Consider the following 13,706-nt stretch of genomic DNA (forward strand, 5'->3'; position numbering starts at 1 on the left):
TCTTTCTTTCTTTCTTTCTCTTTCTTTCTTTCTCTCCCTCTCTCTCTCCCTTCCTCCCTCCCTCCCTTTCTTCCTCCCTCCCTCCTTCTCTCTCTTCCTTCTTCCCTCTCTCCCTCCCTTCCTCCCTCCTTTCCTTCCTTCCTTCCTTTTTTCTTTCTTTCCCAATGGGAGGGAAGCCAGAAGGAGAAAAAATAGATTTTTTTTTCATTTAAACATTTTTTTAAAATAAGGAAGAGGGTTAAACTAGATAATCTCAAAGGTCTCTCCTAGCTCTGACTCTACCATTAATTAGTGTAGACCCCCCAGCTCTGATTTAACAGGAAAATATGAAACTCTTCATACAGGCCCAAGCTCCTGCTGTTTCTCCTATCAAAGCAAAGCCAAGTGCTTTGAAGAAAGGAATAGGAGAGATCCCAGATGCAAAAAGCTCCTTAGGGAGTTCATGCCTGAAATACTACATTGTCCCACGTGTTTTATATCCCTAAGACCAACTTCTGGATCTCCTCTTATGGGAGGAGTTTGTAAGCAGAGCTGAACTATGAGCTGGCAACTACTTCAGAACTTGGGTTGAGTGGGTTCATGGAAAGACTCAAGGCTTGCTTCTGTTTAGACTGGGGCTTACAAAGGAGTGGGGATCTAGCCTTCCTCCCTGTTATTCTTCTCCTCCCACATTTCTAAAGAGTTGAAACCATCCAAAGACATGCCTCCTGCCTTACCCTTCTATTCTTTCAGTCCTGTCTTCTCTTTCTTTCTCTTATTTCTGTCCCCCTCCAGTCTTTGTCTCTAGGGCAATTCATTCAGGATGGCCTTGATCAGGGTTATAGTGAAGAGGATGTTTTGATGGAAGATGCCATAGGGAACATAGCACTACCTCTTTGTTTTATAGATGAGGAAACTAAGGCCCAAAGAGGAGAAATTACATATCCAAAGTCACATAGTATAGTGACTTTGGAGTTAAGGGACCTGTGTTCAAAGTCCATAGCTGACAGGTATTATCTAAATGAGCTTGGTCAAGTCATTCAATCAAGTTACTTCTATCTTCTTGTTTATATGGGCTTTAAACTCCCTCTTAGCCTAACCCCCACCCAATCCTTTATCTTATTCTTTGGTGGAGAAAACCAAAGCAAAATGAGAATTGAACAGGATAGCTTTCACTCTAATGTCTGCTGTCATCATCAGTTTCCTTATCTATAAAGAGCAAGGAGAGGGTTGGCCTAGATGGCCTTTGGGGTGCCTATTAGCCCTAGAGCTGAGACCCTATGAGTTGAGACAGATCCTGGTTGGAGTGGGAGAAGAGAACCATTTGGTTCCTTATAGTATAACTCTCTTCTTGTAGTCATCATTCTTCTCATTCCATTTCATCTATATTCAGACCAATATGGTTGCTGTTGAGCTTTTTCAAGAGTCAGCTATAATACTTATAACAACTAATATTTCTTTAGAAAAATATTATTGATATTTTTTATTTATTCAGCACTTTCATGTCTGAATATTGCCCTTCTCTCCCCTTTACCCAGGGGGCCATCACTTAAAATGAAGGAGAGAGAGAGAGAGAGAGAGAGAGAGAGAGAGAGATAGGGGAAGGAAGGAAGGAAGGACGGAAGGAAGGAAGGAAGGAAGGAATTTCAGCAAAACTATCCCAAACATCAACTCAGTTGTTCAGTATATGCAGTGTTCCTTTGAAACCCATAGTGCTTCAGTTTTTCTTTTTAACTCTTACTTTCTCCTAGTAACAATTTTAAGGCAGAAGGGCAAGAGATAGACTGAGTTAAGTGACTTGCCCAGAGTCACATAGTTAGGAAGTGTTTGAGGCCAGATTTGAACCTAGATTATTCATACTCTGGACCTTATGATCTACCTAGTTCCTTCCATGCCCAACTTCTGCTCTAAAGGGAAGAACTGTATTATTTCATATCTTCTTTGGGAAGAATCTGATCATTATATTTACATAGCATTCAGAATTTGTTTTAGCTTTTTCCATTTGTATCAAACTTGTGAGGATTATTATTATTGTTTAGGATTTACAGATAGTACAGGTTCTATCAGTGAGGAAACTAAGATCAATGCTGGGATTCAAATTCAAGTCTTCATAGGATCATAAATTTAGATCTGGAATGGCCCTTGGAGGTTATTGAATACAACTGGCTCATTTTACAGATGAGGAAGCTGAGGCAGACAGAGGTTAAGTGACTTTCAAAGGCTCATACAACTAGTAAGTGATTGAGGTGGGATTTTAACATGTCCTTCTCATTTTTCAACCAGTTTTCTTACCACTACACCCTACTACCCCTCTTCCTACCTCTCTTTGGTTAGTTTTTCCATGACATTATGCTGCCTCTAATGAGAAGGAAAAAACTCACATATTTTCCAGGGTCAAGTGGAATAGGTTATCTCATTCAATCTCGACTGATGGTTTTTGAATCTACTCCCTTTCCAAGTACATTGGGGATAGGAGGCTCTAAGACAAGCAATTCTTAGCCTAGAGCTTCTCTCTTCTCTCTCGGGTGACTCTGGTTAGTCATGGATCCAGTTAATTGTGAGTAGGGACGTGCTGTAGTGGCCTGGCTGTGGAGTGGTACCTTTTATGGCTTAGCTCTGACAGCCAGTCATGTTTTCTCTGCCTCTGACAGCTTCATATTTTCCTTTTGGGCCCAGCTTGGGTCTGGCCTCTAGGGGTCCCTGATCAGAGGTTATCACAAATAGGAAGCCCTCAAGATTTCATAAAGCCTTTTTCTTACCATGACCCCCAGGTGCTGTTATCATTTCATAGCTGGGGCTTCAGGTGATTAGATGACTTCCCCTGGTACAACACAACTAGTAATCAACCCACAAATATTCATTAAAACACCTTCTATGTGCTAAGCACCGGACTAGGCACTAGGGTAATCGTGACAAAGAATGAAATCATCTCTCTTCTAGTAATGTTCTGAGCCAGGACTCAAACTCAGGTCTTCTGCCTCCAGGATCTCTTTTCCCTCCTGGTCCATCCACAGAACTGAAATTTGGCAATGCCTACTTGGGGCTCCTTAAGGGTTCTTCACACTTGTCTTTCTTTCTTTGGTTCTTATGTTTCAGGGATTACCTGGGCCAATAGGAGAACCTGGACCCAAAGGCAGTCGGGTAAGTGCATCTTGGCCGTATCCTATGATACTCTGATGACCGAATAGCCGAAGTGTGTGCTTGCTACTTAGGAGCCCGAGCAGCCCAATGAATGGATGTTGCTCTCATCCCTCCCGCTTAGTGGGGTACCACGAATGCCCCTCTGATTCTGGTTTCAGACAACCTCAGGCACCCACAACTCTAATACAGCAGCACCTCCCTTAGAGCCCCAAGGCAGGGAGACCCTAGAAGGACAGGAAGGAGGGAGGAACGTGGATTGAGCTTTGACATTCAAGAAGGCCTCTCGCTTGAGCCAAGCAGAGGGAGCCAGGGAGATCCAGGGCTGCTCCTCCTGGCCCGGCCATCTGGCTTGCACAGAGCAAATGCAGCTGTGGCTAGGGATCCAGAGCCAGTTGCAAGTGATCTTGCCGTCCCAAGACTTCCCTCCACCCCTTTCCCCAGTCCCCACCCCCCACATTCCCTCCCCTGCTGGGATGAGGAAGCAGAGAAGCCAGGGTGACTCATGTGAACAGGGTGTTGCGGCACTTTTAATTGCCTGTAATTGGTGGCTACAGCATCCCCCCAGCTCCTGGTGAACGTCCACAGCCTAGTGGAAGTAGTCGGGGTTCTGGGAGTTGCCTACAAGGTATATATATTCAGACGGTTGACTAGAGGCCAGGTATGGTAGCCAAAGGTCCATCCATTTTTTCCTTCCCTTTAAGGGGTCCCTCTGTACGCTCTTCTTCTACAGAAGAGAGGGTCAGCCCACGAGAGCCACAGCAGCCCCTGCAAAGCCAAGGACTTAGTGTGTGGAAGAATGGAGCAGGAGGGGCAGGGAACGTGACTCCATCGGTGGCCACGCGGGCCAGTAGTCCTCTTTCCCCCCTCTCTTGAGTTTAGAACCCCACGTGCTGCCCCCCATAAGCTCCCCTTCTTCCTCCCTCTCAGAGCCCTGGTAGCTCCCAGTCCCACCCAAGCTGGAGCCTTCACACGTAGTCCTGTGCCGCATCAGGCCCAGGTTCTAATGCTGACACCATTACTGACTGTCTGGGTGACTCTAAACTACCCCGTGGTACTTCCTTCTTCATCTGTAAAATGGGATTTTTATCACTACTCGGCCTCTCTCCCAGAATCACATGAGAAAGAGGCAAATTCGCACCACAGATTGCTTGGCGTTATGGCAGCACAAAGGGTCGGTGCATCATTAGAGGTTGGGGCGAGTGAAGGCGTTCTGGGGAAGAGATGAAAAATGAGGGCGGATTAGGGGCTCTAAAGACAAACTGGGGGGCCTTGTGGGACTCCCTAGAAGAGGCTGGAGATGGTCCCGTTTCTGCCTCACTGGCTCTGTCTGTCAGTGGTCACCGAATCCTTGTCTGGGATCGGCGTTATAAATAAGCTCTTAAACGCTTTCCATATGGTCACCCCGGCTGCCCTTGCCCACCACATGAGGGTGGAGATGTGCCTGGCAGCACGGGCCGGGCACTTAGTCATCTGTGCCCCCAAAGAGCAAAGTCAGCGTGTTCCCAAAGCAAAGGCCTCAGAGCCGTGCCGTCATGCCAGACGAGATTTACCCTCCAAGGCAGCTCTCAGACCCCGTGGAGGATCAGAGTATCCCCACGCCGGGTCCCCTGGCCTGGTCTTTTAGTTGGCGGAGTTAGATGGACTTACTGGATGGATATCAGCTGTTTGGAATGTTTTTACCAGGAGGTTACTATATATACACTTGAGGACAGTCTGCCCCGGTCGGCTCCCAAGGCCTGCTTATTTGAGGAAGATACGAGGCTTCAACAAAGACCTCTCAATAGTGTTCCTTCCTGGGGCGTCAGTCCTGCTGCTGGATCTCTGCAACCTCAGAAAAGCAATTCTTTCCTTTCCAAACCCTAGGAAGACACGCTCTTGGGAGAGAGCTGAGGGGGACGGACGATAAGCCAGGGAAATTCGGGATTGATTTATGCTCTTTTGGTGAACATCTTGATGCCACATGGATATTGGAAAGAGCAAACCTCTCTGGGCTTTGCTGAGTTGGTTCTCATGATGGAGCTCTGGGCTCCCTCCAGGAGTGGCTTGAAGCCCAGAGGGATGACCCCTATGACACGGTGCTGACTGTAGCCACCAGTCATCAGAACCCCGCTCTTCCCACTCCTCCTCGCTGCGGCTCAGGGAACGTGACCAGCCAGCTCCCATCTCCTCCCTAGTGCTCAGTGTGCGCTTGGTCCCCCTGTGGCTTTGTCTGCCCCCGGGATTGCTGCTGGGGGCATTAGGAAAGGGGTCTAGCGGCTAAAGGCTTTGTCCAGAGTCACCTGACCCTCTCTAGAGCCAGTCGTGTGGGTGGTCTGGGCATGGAGTGCCAAGGGGATGTGCCAGGCGATCAGAGCATGCTTTCCCAAGGAGTGACAGGGTAGATGAGCAGGACAGACTAGGGCATGGGGAGTCTGGCTCGGCTGAGAACCCTTCCTGCGTGTCGGAGCCAGATGAATCCAGAGCCTTTCCTGTTGGAGGAGATGACGGTCCTCATTCTGCATGCCTAATAGCTGTGAGATGTGACACATCTCGGCTGACTCTCGGTGAAAGTGACTCCCTACTATATTCCTAGGAAGGATGACTCCCTATTGTATTCCTGACAGCCTCCCCCTCTCCCAATCCCTGTCCTCACAGGGACTATTTCTGCTCTTGCCTTGTATCTCCAGAGCCTAGGCACTTACAGATGCTTCTTGACTACTTTAAAAGGGGTCGAACACAAATATACAACGGATGTACCAGCTCAGAGACGGGGCAGCCTGAGTGGAAGAATTTGAAGTGTGTGTGTGTGTGTGTGTGTGTGTGTGTGTGTGTGTGTGTGTGTGTGTGTGTTGGGGTGGGAGGGGGAATGGATGTCGTTGTTTCTGTGAGTACCTATGGAAAAAGAAAGGCAAGAGTGGAAAAAGCTCCGAGAAGGGTGAAGAAGACTTGTCGGAGCAGCCAAGGGTCTTGTGGGAGACGTCTTTCAGGACTGTGAACAAATACAGATGGGGGAGATGACTTGTCTGGGGAGTACAGGTGTCCCTTCCGCATCTCGACTCTCCCCGTTGAGGTTTCATGGGTCAGCATAAGAAGTGGAATTTGGGGGGAGTTTTGCAGAAGCCACAGACGACACTTGAAAGCCAGCAGACAACACAGAAAAAGTTTAGGAATTTAGAAATGTATAAAATATTTGCATAGTATTCTATAATAGCAACATAGTTTATCTTTTAATACCATAAAATACACACTTTCTTTTTCTGTAAATATCTCATGAAAGAAAAAGAAAAAATTCAGACTTCTCCTCGGGTATGAAGGGAGGGCCAAGACATTTTACATGGATTTTCCAGATTGTGGGGTGTCATGCCCCCAGCCTCCACAGTGTGGAAGGAATAACTGTACTTCATTTAAAAAGCATGTACTAAACTTCTTCTGTGTGCTGTGGGGGATACAGAGAATTAGAAAAGATGATCCTTGTTCTTCAGAAGCTTCCAGTCTAGTTGGAGTGTTAAGGCACATTCATAGACAACAGAGTTGGAAGGGACCTTTTAGGCCATTTGGTTCAACCCATTCATTCTACAGATTATGATACTGAGGTCCAACAAGGTTCAGTGACTTGTCCAAGGTCACATAGGTGGGCTTTTCAACTCATATCCTCTGATTCCAACTCCAAGGATCTTTCCACTATGCCACACAATAACATTGCCATGATGATGAATAATTTAAGACAAGACAAAGGATGACACAAGGCTCAGCAGGATTAGATGCCCAGAAAGTGGTATAGATGATGACTGTGAGTCTGCAGGAAGGAGAAATCACAGTGGAGTGGAATAGACAGGGGAGGCAGGGCAGGAGGAGGCAAGAGGGTATATTAGACAGGCAGCAAAGGAGGGGTGTTTTTGGAGAGGCTCAGATTGGGTCAGGAGAGTATCTAGAGAAACTCAAAAATCCTGAGATAATTGGGTCTGGAGTGTTACGTTTTGGAGGTTGGGGCATTGTATTGAAGGAGGGGAAAAGGAGAAGCCAAGGAAGTTAGAAAGGATGTCCAGGAAATGGTCAGAAGGTCAAAAGTATCACAGGGGAAATTCTTAAGAGAAGGCAAGTCATGGAGAGAGAGAGAGAGAGAGAGAGAGAGAGAGAGAGAAGCAGCTAGAGAAGGAACTATTTCATCTGTTAGCTGGTTCTGAGGTCCCGCCGGCACATCCCCTCTCATCTAACCCCGAAGCAGGCTTCCTTTCCTTTAGGTCCCAGGAGCAGCCAGCAAGGGCACGACAGCCTCCTGCCCCTTCCCACCCTGCCCCCACACGGAGGAGGAGCCTCCCCTACCTGTCCCCCGATCCCTGGTGTGAGGGTATGTGCCCTTGGACTACATCGTGGAAGCCAACACCATGCAGTCCATGGGCATATACACTTGCCTCAAGGTTTATGTCAACGTGGAGCAGCCAGGACCATCGCTGGAGGAGCAGGAGGAGGAGGTGGAAGGATGGCAGCCAAGATGGGACAGGGACAGGCCAGCTTCCTGGAGATGACACATTTGATTTTTTGTTTGCTCTGTCCATAGGGGTATATTGGTCTCCCAGGGCTCTTTGGCCTGCCAGGACTTGATGGAGAAAGGGTGAGTATCATTTTAATGTCCCATCCTAAGATCCTTCTCTTTAGACCAAGTATCCATGGCGCTCTGGGGAATCAACAAAGCAGCTCCCAGTAGAGGTGGGGGATGGAGAGGAAAAGAGTGGGAGATGGTACTTGATCTCTGCTGTTTACTCCATGTAGAGTGGCTTTTTGTCCTGCTCCCTATCGATGAAGACCAAAATCTAGGGAAGCTGTCATAGTCATGGGAATGAACTAGAACAGTAGAATACAGGAATCTTAGAACTGGAAGTAACCTCAGGACAATAATAATAGCAGGGGAAAGCGAGGTGGCTCAGTGTACTGATAGCCAGGCCTAGAGATGGGGTGTCCTGGGTTAAAATCTGACCTCAGACACTTCTTGGCTAGATGACCCTGAGCAAGTCACTTAACTCCCATTGCTTAGCCCTAACTGCTCTTTTGCCTTGGAACCAACACCCAGTATTGATTCTAAGGTAGAAGGTGAGGTTTTAAAAAAATAAAAGACCATACCAAGCCTGTCACGATCCTTGGAACTAATAAAAGACAGAACATAAGGGTTAAAAAATAATAACAATAGTTAAAATAGCTAACATTTATATAATGCCTGCTATATGCCAGGCACTGTGCTAAGTGCTTAATTATTATTATCTCATTTGATCCTTACAAAAACCCTGGAAGGGAGGGTTATTGTTTTCCTGATTTTATAGTTGGGGAAACTGAGGCAGACAAAGTTTAAAGTGCCTTGCCCAGGTTCATACAGCTAGTAAGTACCTGAGATTGGATTGGAAATCAAGTCTGTCTTGATTCTAGGCTCAGTGCTCTTTCCACTGCACCACCTAGTTGTCTCTAACCACCTAATGTCTATTGAGATCTATGCTATTGAAGGTCCAGGCAGAAAGGGATCTTGGAATATAGAGTATCAGGACACAGAATGATAGAGCTTGTGTAATTAGACTCTGTTACCCAAAAAACTACAATTCCCAGCACCCCAGTCTCCTCATGTTACTTGCTGACATAGGGAGGATATAAATTTGGTGTAGCCCCGCCTCTCGCTCCCTTATCTTCCTGATGCAGTGGGCCTTTTAAACAGGCAAGGTGAAAATAAATAAATAAAGGAATGCGAATAAATAAATAAATTTAAACAGGCAAGGAGAGCTTGGTCACGTGGTCTTATTTTGTTAGATAATTACCTTTTTATTTCTTTACTTCTAGTGATTATTAATAAACTTTATAAAATATAATTCTTGGAATGTTGGATATTAATTTAAGTCCTACTAGCTGGAAATGAATATTTTAGACCACAGAGTTCAAAATTTAAAATTTACACAATGGGAAACCGAGGTCCAAAGGGTTGAAGTCAAGATCCAGGACTAGAATTACTGTCTCCTGACCATTAGTATTTCCCTAGTCTACACTGCATCTCTTTTCCAAACTAACCCCCAAAGGATTATTTCAAACCCACTTTTAACCTTTGACTAGGACAGGGACTTATACTAGGCACATGGTCTGCTGGGTACCATTCTATTCCCCATCGTATGATCCCACAGAAACCTGAGCCCAAAGGGAAAGTCAGAGCCTATTGGCAGAGTTCTTTAAGCTTCAGACATCTCTAGTTCCAGGATTCCTATCTTGACATTAATTTTCATTTTTTTTGTTTTTGTTTTATTTTCCTGACAGGGGCAACCTGGAGTTCATGGCAAGAGGGGCAAGATGGGTAGGCCGGTAAAGTTTTTCCTTGTCTATTATGCAGATTTTGTTGAATGAAACCAAAGCATACCACAATCTAGTTACTTTTGCCTGACTTGGCAAGGTAGAATTTGGAGGGATTTCCCATGAATCCCTTTGGAGAGTTTTGATTTCTGGTCTATTTTAGTATTCTATCCTTTCTCCCAGCTTTCTTGTGTGCATGTGTGTGTGTGTGTGTGTGTGTGAGAGAGAGAGAGAGAGAGAGAGTGTGTGTGTGTGTGTGTGTGTGTGTGTGTGTGTGTGTGTGTGTTGGGGGGTATATGAGTAGGGGAGGGGATGCTGTCTCTGCATAGATGTACACACCTATGTGTCTCTCTTTTCTTGAGTCTGTGTTTTTTCTACCCATTTGTCTATGTCTGCTTTTCCTGATATGCCATGCGGACAATGTACCTTCTATCATTCTACATTTGATTGCCTTTTTCTTGGTCCTATTGGCCTGGACTGCCAGTCCCCTTCTCTGGGAAGGAAAGGAAAAGGCAAAGACTTGACAAGGCATGTGCTAGTGGGACAGCCAGGTTGAAAGTCCTTCTCACTAGCTCACTGAGTCAGGAACTCAGTCCAATCTAACAAGCATTAATTGTATGTAAAAAAATGTAATGTAAAATCTAATGTAAAAAAAAAAAAAAGAAAAGCAGTCTCTACTCTCAAGGAATTTCTAATTCTATTGGGGGATCAACTATTTAAGCAGAAAGTAAGGACAAGATAAAGGATGAAGAAGACAAGGGGGATCAGGATAGGTTTTTCATGTAAGTTGGTATCTTGAACTAAGCCCTGAAAGGAGCTAATCAACCTACCAATCAATATTTATTAAGCACCTACTATGCAACAAACTATGTTCAGGACTGGGGATACAAAAAGCGGTGGTAGACAGTTTTTGCCTTCAAGGGGTTTTACAATCTAATGAGGGGGACAACATGCAAACAAATGTATACAAAGCAAACTATATTGGGATAATTAGGAAATAAGTAAAAGAGGGAAAGCACAGAAGCTGAAGGGTTAGAGAAAGCTTCCTATAAAAGGTGAGATTTTAGATGGAATTCAAAAGAAGCCAGGGAGGTCAGTAGTAATCAGCGTGGAAGAGGAAGAGCATTCCAGGTGTGGGACCCAGCCAGAGAGAATGGCTGGAGATGAGAGATGGCATGTTATTTTATGGAATGACTCAGAGAACACTGTCACTGGTTCGAGGAATATGTGTTGAGGAACAAGGTATAAGAAGACTGGAAAGGGAGGAGAAGAGTAGATTAGGAAGGGCCTTGAGGCCAAATAGAGTATTTGCTTTTGGAGGCAATTGGGAGGGAATGGAGGGGCTTTTAAGAAGGGAAAGGGAGGGGGCAGCTGGGTAGCTCAGTGGATTGAGAGTCAGGCTTAGAGATGGGAGGTCCTAGGTTCAAATCTGGCCTCAGACACTTCCCAGCTGTGTGACCCTGGGCAAGTCACTTGACCCTCATTGCCCAGCCTTACTACTCTTCTGCCTTCGAGCCAATACACAGAAGTTAAGGGTTTAAAAAAAAGGGGAAAAGGAGGGAAGAATTCATTCCAGGTGTAAAGGATTGTCCATGAAAACATTTGTAAGTGGGGAATTGAGGGAACAGCAAATAGGCCAGTTTCATTGGAACATAAGGTGTATGAAGGGAAATAAAATGAAAAGATCAGACAAGATTGACTGGAGGGGACTCCGAAGGCTTTAAATGCCACGTCAGGGATTTTGTATTTTATTTAGATGCAATTGGGAGCCATTTTGCTTTTGTCAAGTTTGGTAGGAGGGGAAGCTCATTCATTTCTCCTTGATTTGGTTCTACAAACTTGGGCAGCAGGATAGAGTGAGAAGGCTAAGGTTAAAGTAGAAACTTGCTCTACTTTTTCAGTCATTTCAGTCATGTCCAACTCTTCATGACTTCATTTGGGACTTTCTTGGCAAAGATACCAGAGTGGTTTGCCATTTCCTTTTCCAGTTCATTTTATAGATGAGAAAACCAAGGCAAAAAGAATGAAGTGTATTGTTCAGGGTCACAAAGCCAGTAAGTGTCTGAGACCAGATTTGAACTCAGGAAGATGAGGCCTAGTGATCTATCCATTGTGCTACCTAGCTGCTCCTGAGCAGGGACTGGATATTTTTAGTTTTGCTTTTAGTGGTAGAAATAGAAATAGATATTTCTTTAAATTATAGAATGTCGTTATTGAAAGGAGCTTAAGAGATCATCTAGCCCAACTTCCTCATTTTCCAGAGGGGGAAACTGAGGCCCAGAGATAGAATATGATTTGCTCAAGATCACATAATTTATTTAATGGTAAAGCTGGGGTCAGAACCCAGATCTCCTGATCTTCACATACAAAAAGGGATGGGGTGTGGTCTTTGCTTTCAAAAAATGTACTTAAAATTTAGCCACTCAGTGGCTTCCTGACCCCATTTCTTTGCAGTGATGAAAAGAGAGGGGCTAAATAATACTTTCCTTATCACTAAAGAAAGTGATTTGAACTAGATGATCTTTGAGGGCTTTAGCAGTCCCAAAATTCTATGAATCACTAACTAAATTCCAGTAAGCCAGGAAGCTTCAGCTAAACATGTTATTTCTACTTGGAGTTTCTTGGTGAGTTTTGAGGAGTGTATTCACATTCTCAGGATATGGCCTTCTCAATACATTCCAGCTGTTTTTCTCTCTCTTATCACTGTCTGGGATATTTTTCCCAGCCATGATTTACATTTGCTGCTGGGATCTCTCCCTGGAATGTGAAAGCAGTCAGACCCTCATCCATCCTTCCTTTTCCCCACCTTTATAACATACTCCTTCTCCCCCTAGAAGCAGGAACATTCTAGACTGGTCTTCCTCTGGGATTGAATGGCCAACCATTCTTCCCTTTAGTGCCCCATCTCATATAAATAGCCCCAACTTCCATTGCCTTATGATTTAAATCATTTTGAAAGACTGATTTGGGGTAAGAAGTGTAAGAGTTTTTTTTTTTTTTTAATGTCAGTTCATTGGTTAGGCTACCATCATAACCAATAAAGTGATATAGGTCAATGGCCTTCTCAAATGACCAGAGACCCCAAAGCTTGGTCAAGCAGCTCAATAAATAGGAACTCATTATTCAGCCCCTCCCTTGAACATCCCAAGACATCGCTAATTAGTAGATAGCTAATTACGAGGTGGTCTATCGAATTATCCACCCTTCTCCATCCCAGTGCCATGAGGAACACGCACACACAGGAAAAGAATCCTTGTCACCTTCATTTATTAACCAAATTCTGTTTTTTTAAAAAAAGACATTCTTTGGGATTTCTAAGGACAAAATAAATGCAAAAAGCAATAAGTTGGATGGAATCTCTGACGAGATCTCAGACATAGGAATACATAGTAATTTACCCTAGTATCCAGAAATCGAGGCCTTCCTACGGCAGGGCCCTGATATAAGAATTAATATAGTATGTGAAAAATAAATTCTCACAATTGTTATAGATTCCAAGTGAAAATGACACAGAATTAATATTGATCATTTCAGTGTAGGACTGACTTCAAAATGTTGGAAGGGTGAAAGAAATCGATTCCTCTAATCTCACAGATCACAGATTTTGCCCATTTCCTCCACAACCCCCAATGGGTTATCTTGCATACTCCTCAGGAAATGTACATCCCACTTTGAAAATTACTGCTCTAGAAGGCTAGTCTCAGTCAGCCAGCCAATACACATTGATCCCACACCTATCATGTGTTAGCCACTGAGCTAAACACTAGAAATATAAGAAAGGTAAAAGATAGTCCCTGCTTTCAAGGAGCTCACATTCTAATGAGGGAGACAACCTGAAAAAGCAATGTACAAATAAGCTTTGTACAGAACAAATTGGAAAAAATAGTGGGAAGACAATCAATCAATTAGTTAAAAATCTATTAAAAATATATGGAGAGAGCTCTATATCTTTTTATATCTATAGGATTCTATGACTTTCCTGGTTGTCTGGTTTCCCCAGCTCTATCCCAATCCACAAATTTGCATTCAACAAACCCTTATGAAGTGTATACCCAGTGTTTTACACTGTGCTAAGGGCTGAATTTTAATTCTCTTGGAGTGAAGGAAAGGCTTCAGCTCCATTGGTGGGGAGAGGCAACATGGGATCCCAGAGGGTGCCTGAGACTGAGAGGCAAGAGATAGGAGTGCTGGCCCCAGCTGTGCAGCTCACTTATCACAAGACAGAGCACTTAACTGCTTCCGATCTTCATCTGTAAAATGAGAACTGAACCAGCTGATCTCATCTCTGA

The 13,706-nt window shown here is 44.6% G+C and overlaps 1 protein-coding gene across 1 annotated transcript in view; it reads left to right on the forward strand.

The window, feature by feature from the left end:
* COL27A1 (collagen type XXVII alpha 1 chain) overlaps nucleotides 1-13,706 on the forward strand; it is a 268,921-nt gene that overhangs the window by 91,392 nt on the left and 163,823 nt on the right. Inside the window, exons 9-11 of the mRNA XM_044659702.1 lie at nucleotides 3,076-3,120; nucleotides 7,658-7,711; nucleotides 9,385-9,429. Coding sequence (XP_044515637.1) covers nucleotides 3,076-3,120; nucleotides 7,658-7,711; nucleotides 9,385-9,429 — 144 coding nt within the window. The remainder of the gene's footprint in view (nucleotides 1-3,075; nucleotides 3,121-7,657; nucleotides 7,712-9,384; nucleotides 9,430-13,706) is intronic.

The sequence above is a fragment of the Gracilinanus agilis genome, chromosome 2 (assembly GCF_016433145.1).
Source record: "Gracilinanus agilis isolate LMUSP501 chromosome 2, AgileGrace, whole genome shotgun sequence".
Taxonomy (NCBI): domain Eukaryota; kingdom Metazoa; phylum Chordata; class Mammalia; order Didelphimorphia; family Didelphidae; genus Gracilinanus; species Gracilinanus agilis.